Source organism: Chenopodium album, chromosome 27, assembly GCF_948465745.1.
Source record: "Chenopodium album chromosome 27, dcCheAlbu1.1, whole genome shotgun sequence".
Taxonomy (NCBI): domain Eukaryota; kingdom Viridiplantae; phylum Streptophyta; class Magnoliopsida; order Caryophyllales; family Amaranthaceae; genus Chenopodium; species Chenopodium album.
The window spans coordinates 7337349-7349065 of record NC_137860.1 but is presented as its reverse complement, the minus strand read 5'-3'; the positions used below and the strand labels follow the sequence as shown (position 1 = coordinate 7349065).

General features: G+C 36.4%; 1 protein-coding gene across 1 annotated transcript; it reads left to right on the top strand.

Annotated features, from left to right (window-relative positions):
• Window positions 1-2575: 2575 nt before the first annotated feature.
• LOC145619613 (protein FAR-RED IMPAIRED RESPONSE 1-like) lies at window positions 2576-3715 on the top strand. The gene is made up of 2 exons (XM_081674325.1): window positions 2576-3003; window positions 3112-3715. The coding sequence occupies exons 1-2, from the start codon at window positions 2576-2578 to the stop codon at window positions 3713-3715; spliced, it is 1032 nt and encodes a 343-aa protein (XP_081530451.1).
• The last annotated feature ends 8002 nt before the right edge of the window (window positions 3716-11717 follow it).

Genomic DNA, 11717 nt, shown 5'->3' with positions numbered 1-11717 from the left:
ATGTCTTAACGACTTGTACTCTTCTCTACCTTCTCAATTTTGAAAGATTGTAGTAATGTATGCCCATCCTTGCCTAAAACATGCCATCCAACTATCACAGGTCAGAAAATCTATGTATGAAATAATAATTTTGTTTATTTATTTATTTTGAATTTTGCTTAAAGACATTATTTTATTACTTGCAATATACTAACATACTACGTAACTCGTGTTAAACTAGGGGCTCAATTCCAAGTTTCCAACCCTTATACTAACTTGCTCCTAGGCCTCCTAGAGCTTAAGGCTAGGTGGCTAGGTGCGAAGCAACTTTACAATCAAATGAATTCTCTTACCAAATATTAAAAAACTTAATATTTGCATGATTGCATCACTTCCCGAACTAAAATAGCTTGCTACATAGTGTCAATGAATATTTTTTTTTTTTTTTTTTTTACGCTAAATATCTTTAGTTTCATAAAAGAAAAGTTATGAAAATTGCATATTAACAAAATACACCTAAGACAAGCGATGTAAATATTTTTTTTAAAAAACCCGAGGTAGTATTATTAGAGGGCGCCCCAGACAATCTTTTTGATTGACATACTATGACAATCTTTGCCTCCATGTCAGCGTGTGCTGGAAGAGGTGTTCGACTCAGCAAGTAAATAGGACACGTAGGCAGCGTCAATTGTAACGCCTCCGTTAACTCACTTGTTGCTTCATGGAGAAGGTACATGGTAATAATACCAATTTCATGTAGGTTGTTGGAGGTTTATTTTCTTGTGCATCAAGTCAGACAGAAGTTTTTTTTTCACTACAAGGACGAAATAGTGCACGTATTTGTTGAGCCAGTGAGATATGGAAACGTAGTTGCCGATCCGATCCGGGACTATTACTTCTTTAGAGGATGATCACCATCACGGATCGGTCGCGATTCTCGTAAAGGAGCAATCTCAGTCTATTTTTTCTGGTTAGTAGTTATGTTCAATATTGTAGCACAGCCATGAGTAAGAACAACATGAATATAGCATGCTTAGCAGATGTTCTTTGATTATTGTATCTATCAAACTGAGGATTGTGATATATTGGGCGAAAATTAGAGAATTTACATTGTTGTGGGTTATTTTAATTTATAGATCTACAAAATGTGTACCTAAACCGAATTGATACGTTTGTATACACTCAAAATTGTCCACTGAGGGGGGGGGGGGGGGGGGGGGGGGGGGGGGGGTTAATAAATTGTGATACGAATTTTTTCTTAACAACGCTTGATGCATATATTGAAGTGTAAAAGTGAATGAGATCAATTTGTAACGAATTTCTGCTCTTTAGGAGTAATCTTATAGTTTACGAGCTGATATATATACTTAAGTTATTAAAAAAAAGAAATAATTATTGTACTGAACGCTTGTGTGGATTGTAGTAATTGGTGTGTTTAATTAAATACCTTGATTAGGTAAGGGATTAGGTTTATAATTAGAAAAGAATCGTGAAAAAATTAGCTTAATAATAATGTATGGTTGAGATATCCATATATAATAGTAGACCCATAATTGGCGTGTTTAATTAATTACCTTGATTGGGTAAGAGATTAGGTTTATAATTAGATAAGAATCGTGAAAAAATTAGCTTTAACATAATCTATGGTTGAGATACCCATAATGGTAGACCCATTTTTTTAGACTTATTATATATCACATATTTGTATGTTGTTAGACGGAAGATGATAAACTAATATTATATGAAAACTCTAATTCACAGCTGCTTTTCAAGCGGATCGAGAAATATGGTTGATACTTTGGAAGAAGGACATAGATATGTTGATGCTAATGACATTGTGAGTGAAGTTGGGGGGTTAGATATGAACGCTGACCAATTCATGACTCCCAGTAATACCTTGGGCACGCCAGAAACAGTCGTTGGTAGTAATCAAGTGAGTGTAGGAAACGATGTTGAACCCCCTAAAATTGGAATGATTTTTAAGAGTTGGCAAGATGTCGAGACTTATTACAAAGCATATGCTGAGGAACAAGGATTTGAGGTGACACGTGCTCAAGGTGTGTACTCAAAAGGCGAGCGAAGGGACCGTATTGCAACAACGTGGAGGTGTGAATGTTGGGGAAAGCCTAACATGAGAGCACTTAGAGAAGCAAAGAAGAGGGCTATGGCTATGGATGTGTCTGGTTCAGGTGGAGTAGTTGGTGGAGTTGTGTGTCTGGATGAGTTAAGGCACCGTAAGAGAAAGTCCAAAAAATGTGAGTGCCCTGAAAAGATATATGCTAGTGTAAACCGTGATGGGGAGTGGGAGATTAAGAGCATGGAGTTGGAACATGCAAACCATACCCCCAATCCGGATATGGCACATTTAGTTAAATAGTATAGAATGCGGCACCTTACATCTAGGGCAAGGAGGAGGTTGATTAACTATTACGAACAAGGTGTGCGCGTTTCTCAAATTCATGGGTGTTTTGCTAGTAAAGTTAATGGCCAACAGCCGCGATTCACTGTGAAAGACCTGCAGCACGAGGTTTACAAGGAAAAAAGGTTGCGAATGATTGGGGGTGATTCAACATCTATGATGACATATTTTTAAAGAATGCAAGAAGGCAACAACAATTTTTATCTTTCTCAGCGCTTAGATCCAGAGGGTAGGTTGAAAGATGTGATCTGGGTTGAGCGTAGTCAGGCCGCATATGAAGAATTTGGTGATGTTGTGTGTTTTGATGCTACGTATCTTACAAATGAGTACCAATTACCATTTGTTAATTTTGTGGGCGTTAACCACCATGGGCAAACCATTTTGTTGGGATGTGCATTGGTGACACACGAGGATTGCGATACTTTTAAATGGATTTTCCAAGAGTGGTTGAAATGTATGAATAACCGACCTCCAGGTGCCATTCTCACTGACCAAGCCGCGGCAATGCGTAAGCCCTTAGAGGAGGTCATGCCATCAACTCGACATCGATGGTGCATTTGGCACATAATGAGGAAAATTCCCGAAAAACTAGGGAAATGTGAAAGGTGAGTACATGTCAAATATGAATAGAAAGTAACAACTGATTGGGAGCAAAAATGGCTTCTCGTTGTAATATCAATAGGTGTACAAATATTATTTTGCAATTAATATAGTCTGCTAAAAAATGATGACTACATCAAATATGATGACTATATGGTTTTTTTGATTTGCGGGTACAAAGATCTGATGGTCACGATGAAGGCCGTAGTTTATGAAAGTAACACCGTTGAAGAGTTTGAGACAGGTTGGGCAGAGTTCATAGCTGAATTTGAATTGGAAACAAATGAGTGGTTAACCATACTATACAACGAGCGTCATATGTGGGTACCAGCATTCATGTGTGATTATTTCTGTGCTGGGATGAAGACAACTCAGCGGGTGGAGAGTATTAATAGTTTTTTTTATGGTTTTGTGAACCGGAACACCAAGCTATTTGAATTTCCAATGAAGTATGCGCTGGCCATGAAGAGGCGTGTGCGTGATGAGACAGCTGCCGACAGAAATTGTGCAAAATATGTACGAAGGCTTGTAACTGGATTCACAGTTGAAAAGTTTTTTCAAAGGTTGTACACAGACAACAAGTTTCAGGAGGTGCAACAAGAATGTACTCGAATGATGTACTGTTATTGCAAGGAGAGTAAAATGTTGGATGAACATACAATTCAGTACTCTGTTGAAGACCGTGTCTGGGTTGTACCCGAGGGCAAGAGTGAATAGGTGATCACGAATAAGAGAAGGTACTTTTCAGCAACATTTAACAAGGTCACAAAGGAAGTTGTCTGTGAATGCCGGAAATTCCGCACACATGGAATTATGTGTAAGCATATGATGCAGATACTTGATCAGAATCTTGTAGTTAATATACCAGAAATCTATGTTGTGAGTCGATGGAGAAAGGATATTATAAGGAAGCACACCCTTGTTGAGGTTTCTTACAAGGAACCAGATGAGTATGCTGCTTCAAAGCGCTACTCTGCGTTGATGGCTGAATTTGAAGATATATGTGACGTGGCTGCAATGGTCAATAATGATGCTCTGGAGTTGGTCAGTAACTGGTTGAAGCATGTAAGGTCTGAAATTGATAAATGTAGCTTGAGGAAGGAAGCCGAAAGTATATCGCTTTCATATTCAAATGTGGGCACCGACTCTGTACCGGATGCGCCTAACAGCCCAATTACCTTGTCTACTAGGCTGAATCCAGTTCAGCAGCGATGTTCTAGTATGAGTGGGATAGATGAAAATCAAAACAATGATCCTGTAAGTTACACTATACTAAAGGATCATGTGGTAAATAAAAAACCCCGTGGAAGGCCAAAGGGTTCAAGAAATAAGAATTATGCGGAGTTGGGCTTCAAGAAACCAAATACCTCAAAGAATAATACACCACGGGGAAGCGCTGGAGGAAAGCAAAATGTTGGCAAAAACAGTAGCAAAGGAAAGCAAAATGGCAAAAATAGTAATATGAAAAGGGGAAAACAGCTCGAAATCAACATCTATGGCAAGGTGACAAGAGGTATAAAGGACACGGCCCTAGCCAAAAGAGCCAAGGTAATAGGAACTTGTTTTGTTATCACAAACATTATTATTATGTACCTTATCAATTGGATAGTTCCCTAAAATGTTGCATTGCGTTTCATCTTTATCACATAGGTTCCAAAGCTGAAATCACTTGATGAATTGGTGCCGTTAGCATGTCTAAAAACTCAGGTAACATACGAACACAAGAATGATTTCAACGACGCTATATAGTTAATTTACTAACATGGAGTGTTCATGTTGAAGGGTTCACAAAAGAAGCGAAAGTCACCAAACACCATTCAAGGGTCGAAAGGATCCAAGAAAAGGCGAACATAAGATGGTACATGGATTACTTGGGTACCCTAAATATTGAGTATTTAATTATTGGGGGTATTTATTATTGGTGATGTTTAGTTTGCTCTACCTTGTCTTGTTAATTCAATAAGTCGGACCTTGATCGGTTCTTGTGGATTTCCTCATATCAGCTATTAGTTACATGAAGGACCTCTGTACTGGAGATTTGAAAGTTGGATTAAGTATGTTATCTAAATATTTCGGTTTTGTAATGTTTGAGTCTTTTTGAGTAGTTATGAAATGTCCTCTCTTCAATGGGGACTTTGTCTCATCAAAGCTAAAAACTAGAGCTGGTCATGGACGGGCCAACCAGCAAAGACCGCCCAACCCGTCCTACAAAAAAACGGGCTTGAAAACAATTTTTTAAAACAACGTACAGATATGGACGGGCTAGGCCCGACCTGTTAATATAAAGGGGCGGACATGGACAAGACAGTATGTACCGTGGGCTAGCCCGCTCGGCCCGTGTATTTCAAAAATTAATAGTTTTTCATCAGTAAATTATGTAGTATATTTTAGAAAATAAATACAACAGACTATATTGGAATCCAAGCTTTTATTTAATTTTAATTTTTTTGAAACCGGATTCCAAACTTTTATTATATACATCTAATTATTTCAATTTTATATTTCATCATTATATTTGATAAGTTTATTCTTTCGTTTTTTTAACTAATATATGTCACAAGTTAAATATGTGTTTTGGTAGTAGTCAAAAAAATTTAATGATAACTTAATCAAGAAAAAACAATATTATCATAAGTAAATGAAAAAAAAAAAAAAAAAAACTTGCAACTGATGTTAGAAATACGTAAAACTAATATTTTAGGCCCTTGAGCCCGGGGCCAACCCGGCCCATTAAAAGAGCGGGCTGGCTTAGTTTAACAAGCCCTGATTACAAGGCTCGGTTTATTTTAGCTAACCCGAGCCCTGATTACAGGGCTCTGGTTAGCTAAAATAAACCCGTTTGACAAAAAATGGAAATACAACAACGACCCGTTGCCCGTTCAAACCCGTATAGGATGACCTCTACTTAAAATTGACCTAAACAATTTGACGGGTCTCCACTACATCCCTACATAAAAAGGCCTGAGAGCTTTATGAATAACTAAACGGCCTCGGCTTCAAGTAATGGATTTAAGGGCCTGTTACAAACGGTCTGGACTTTTAAATGTTTAAAAGGGCCCTTCAAAAAAGGGCTAGCCTATTATATGGGCTTTTACTCAAAGGTCCTCTACAGGGCTTAAAAATGGCCCTAAAATAGTTAATCAACCTTTTACGGATTTTTTCCATTGTCATAAATTTATTTAGATTTGATTTTGTGATTCTTTATTTTGTGATTCTTTTTTATTTAGTTTTTGTGATTTTGGGATTTTGTGATTCTCATTTACACATATCTTGTAACTCCCTCTCCTCATTCTATTAAACCCTTTAAATTTGCCACATTATAAACTCCCAAAAAAATATACTTAATAAAGCCGCTTATATTCAAATAACACAGCTGCAAATTTGAGTTTGCTTTTGTTGTGAACAATTTCACTTTTTTTTTAACAATTTAACAACTCCAATCAGTGTATGGACCTTCAGACGGCCCAATTAAATGTAACATTCACAGTTATGTGGTTGAGTCCGTGCCATTTACAAAAGCCCATGAATATCCATGATCCGGCCTTTTGAAGGAAAAGTGAAGTAAAAATACCAAATATTTAGCCAACATTAACCAATTATTGAAAAAATACAAGCATCCCCACACAATTTATAATCTTAGTTGTGAGCAAAATGGTGCAAGCATTTTTCCGGTAGATAAGTTTCATCGTACTAATGTAAAAAAAACATGCATCAATACACAGAGTAGTCCATAACAAACATGCAGATTTAGTTCTAAAATTGTTTTACTAAACTTAATTTACACGTAACTTGTCCACAATCTTAACCAATAAAGTCCATCATCCTCATTCATATATATGCCCTAATTGTTAGAGATGGGGGATTCATACCAGTCAACTCAACAATCACCTTATCATCCACTTCAACACCCTCACCAGTAATGAAGTCCTGTACTCCTTTCTTGATGTAGCATGCTGTAATATTCCGACGTTGATCGCGCTTAATATGCATTTTGGCTTCCCAATTCTGAGTTTTATGCAACTCAACCTTACACAGCCCTCTAATGCCAGCAAAATGTGCTCGGGCAAACATGACAGGGACGTTCTACATTACAAAACAATGCAAAGACCCATCATAAAATAAACAAAACACTAACAAACTGTATGTGATAAAAGTTCATTTTACACTTTAGGATTATAGAAAAGCTAATCATGCAAGTTCACTTATTATTGTTTTGGGAGTGACAAATTACCATGGAGTGTCAATCCTCATCAACAAAATTGATAATCTTCTTTCAATTGTTAATCCATTTGTATTTGCATGTCTTTAGTAATACTCCTATTATTAATTCACTAATGTATATATGCTTATTGCGAGGCTATTAACTGACTTAAAGATTAATATTAGATAATGAAAATCTTACAATTGTTGGTTTGAATATGTAGCTTTGGACGAACTTGAATTTGAAGAAGGGGTTCGCTTGTGGTGGTGGTTGGTTAGGCACCTCCCTATCATCACAATCAGCATCACCCTCACCATCATCGGCGTTTGATTAAGAAGATATCAAATCATCAGCATCAGCATCACCACCAATTTCATCTGCGCTGGAATCAGAGGATGTCAACATAACCTCACCAGTTATTTCTTCCCCACCCTTCCAAATAACCACCTTACATAAATCACCATCTAACAACATAACGATTAATGTATCACCAATTACCACCCCATTTTCTTCGACGAAGACCTCCCATCCATCTCCAAAAAATACATTCGCATTAGTTTTAGAGTTGACTTTCACGAGGTCAACATTAAAAGACCTTGACTGATCGTTCTGTCTTTAAACACGAGCCTTCTGCACACCACGACGATTGACCTCCTCACGAATATGCTTTGGAAAACACTGATAGGAACACAATTAAGCACGTGTCATTAGTTTCAACGGGAGACAACAATTTATCTTTATAAACCACTGTATAAGAGAATATGCTCACCACAAAATGCATCTTCTCATCAACATCAACGCTGATGGTAAACCATGTCATTTTTCTTCTGTCAATAAACAAGGACCACGGTCAATAAGCATTACTAAATAATTAATCAGAGTAGGATGTGGCATCTGATAGTTAAAATGGGAATAAATACACAATGCCTTATTATAGATTCACGCATTATCACTAAAAGTATTTGGTTTGAACTAATGACAAGAGTTAATCTTACAAAAAACATTTTCATCTTCATGATAAACTACCATTACATCGCTACCTTATTTGAAACATGAATAGTTTGCTATATACATGGATTTAGTTTATATCACAATCACTTTGTAACCATCACCAATAAACTACCTTGTCGATCATAAATCTAGTTTTCTTGGCATTAGTGACTTTATAAATCACAGTTTGACAACAGAGTAGGAACTATGGAACATAGTAGGACCCACAGGAAACCATAAATCCAAGATGGAAATGTGTAGTTAACATCATTGTCAAAATACAGATTTGCATGGGCTTATATGGAATATGATATACAAAGATTAAATAACTGATAATGACAGTGCATAATGTGCATACAAAGCGCAACATTTAAAAATTTGGCCAGTTCCACAAGAGTACAATTCAAGTACACATAAAACCAGATATATCCAACTCCTTATCAGTGTATTCAAAGATTCAAAAAACATGCCTTCAATATATTAACCAGTAACCACAAATCTTTAAACAAACATATCCCAATTTACAATCCCAACACCGACAACACCAAAAAAAATTCCACCTTCAAAATTGACCTCTACCAACAAGTAAAACAACTACCTAAAACATAAACAATACATCCAGCACACGAACAACACATTGCAACCTCCAATAAAGTACCATAGACACAAGCTTATGACAAAAATTCACTCAACACATACAAAATCAACAGATCTAAGACTACCAACAACATTGAACAATATATGCAAACGACAATTGTAAAATTTAACAAACAACATCGACACTCGAGAGTACATACAATAAATTTAACCTGCTAAAAATAAAACCTTAATTCATCTGCAATTGGCAAATCTAACAGTACACAAACTCGGAATCGAAGAACATTAGGCATATGAAGCTATGAACATGCCATATACTGTAGCTTATGCATGTCTACACAAATTGAAAAATTGTACTGGCAGTTGCAAAAATTTAAGGCATGAAAATAATGAAACTGATAACTACCTTCGATGGAGAGGATGTGGATGCAAGAACCTCCTCCTTGAAATGTGATCTCGCCGACAATGGTGCTCTTAGAGGAGAGAGAATTTGGTTTTTGAAGGAAAGAGCTAGGGTTTATATTTTTTGGAGAAGTGGAGTAAAAACATAACAAAAGGGGGGACCCTATTTCCAAAAAAAAATTTAAAAACGGGAAGGGGGGTCCATTTGACTCCTCAAAGATTAAAACAATGTTGATGGGGGACCACTTGATTGACTTTCCATTTGCAGGAACCTCACGTGATGGGTGGGTGTTTGAAAGTGGTTTTTTCCAACTCTAGTCCCTAAAGTTACAAATACTTGTCTGTAGACCCAACACCACTGCAGCTGTGTGAAAACCGAGACCCGGCAAAGGGTTCAGTCTTGTCCTGTTAGGCATCTGGTCGCAATCGGGATGGGTCATTTAGGTTCAGCTAACATTTGGTTCTGTTCGGCTCGTTTTAGGATACGGCAAAAGACTCACAATTTGATTCATTTTCGTGTCCTAGGTAGGCTCGGCTCTAGGTCAGGTTTTCCAGATGTAAATAAGCCTACCAGTAATGGTCAATCTATATCGTCTCGAGTTGTTTCGTAAAGGAACCGAGGCGATAAGAACACGTTATTTTTAAACCATAACTGGAGAATATACATCGTCCCGATTTGTTTCGTAAATGAACCGAACCGATAAGAACCTATTATTGTGAAACCATACACCGACTTCACCAGAATTAAATGAAACAGGAAGACTTAACCAGTGAGAGTGCTTGACAACTGTAAATAAAACCGAGCCTAAATTAACTCATGTGTAATCAGCAAATCTAACACAACGGCTAAAATTTGTCAAAACCCAAATAATTTTGACATTCACATTAAGAGAATTTCATGGATTCTCTCCAAAGGACTTTAGCTGTTTCACTTGAACTGGGTATACTAGTCAGTTTTCCTCAAAGTAGGGGTGCTTATGATGCGAGTCGAGTTCGAGTGTGGGTGAGCTCGACTAGACACATTAGCATATCGAGCCGAGCTTTATCGAGTCGAGTTTTGACCGAGCTTGGATCGATTGGAGTTTAGACCGATTTTTGATCGAACTCGAGTAGCTCGCGAGTTGTCTCGTCTCATATGCACTCCTATTTGCAATTATGTAATAAACTGGGGCCAACTCTAGGGGGTTCAAGGGGTCCATTGAACCCACAAATTTTCCGGAACAACATTATACCTTTTACTTTTCCATTGCAAAAACCGGTTAAATCAAATTTATGTGACACAATTATGCATTTGTGAACGCCTGGTACATTGGTAACTAGTAATTGATAGAGCATTAAATCTCCTTCTTAGGTCATAGGTTCGAATCCACCTGCTCGCATTATTTGTCTTTAATGTATTTCTACTTGTTATTCTTTTTTGAGGTCTTCCTATCTTCGTGATTTTTTGAGTCCTTTTATTATTCCTCTACTCCTCTTAATTCTTAAATCTATACTTGATGGTTAATCTCATTTCATGTTTTTATTTTTTTCGATTTCTTCCGTTCTTTGTCAATTTGTGAGACCTCTTATTCCCCTACTTGTCTACATTCTTAAATCTTTATTTAATGGTTAATGTTATTAAAATTAGTGATAATTATTTTGCTTACTTACTGGTTTGTTTAATTGGTTTTGAAATATTGTTGAATACTTGATTTGTTGTCAAATTAAATTGTAGAAACTTAGGGTTTGTTTGGCATCGTTTTCTGTTTTGATATTTCTGTTTTTTTGAAAAAAAAACCAAAAACATTAAACAAGAAAACGATGCTTCCACTTTTTTGTTTAATGCTTTCAAAATTATCATGATTTTAATAAATTTGACTAATCTTAATTTATATCAATACATTACTTATATCATATGAGTTTGAAAACCAAAAAACCAAAAAACAAAAAAACACATCATTGCCAAACGAACCCTTAGATCTTTAAATTGTTTAAATTGATAATTAGAAGAAGCTTACATGGTATAATGTGTGTTTATTGGGGCTTATGAATTTTTTTTAATTGAATTTTTTTTTTTATGTATATAGGTTTATAGAAGCTGTAATGTATTAGCACGCTTTCAAAGTAGGAAAAATTGATTAATGCCTTTTTCAAAAAGAAAATTGTGAAATCGATCCATTTGTAATTAAATATACGGAATATTTGTTTATTACTACCTCAAAAAAGGGGTTATTTGTGAATTACTACCCCCAAATAAAAAAAATTGCTAATTACTACCCTTAAACTGATTACTTCTATAGATTGCTACCCTTTTCCCTAAACAGCCCCTAATTAGGTGATTTAATCTATTACTGATATCATTATCCGACTGACTTGTAATTAGTTGCTTTTATACCTTAAATAATAAATTAAAAGCCTAGAGGCCTAGACCCACCTCCACACCACCACTGCAGCACCTCCGCCACCCTCCACCCACCACCGAACCTACCTCCTCCAACTCTCCATCATGACAACACGTCTTTCTCGATCCCCACCTTAAAACCACCATCT

Coding starts and splice junctions, on each gene's coding strand:
- LOC145619613 (XM_081674325.1), top strand. CDS start 2,576: ATGCAAGAAGGCAACAACAATTTTTATCTTTCTCAGCGCTTAGATCCA. Junction 3,004..3,111: donor AAACTAGGGAAATGTGAAAG/GTGAGTACATGT, acceptor CAATTAATATAG/TCTGCTAAAAAATGATGACT.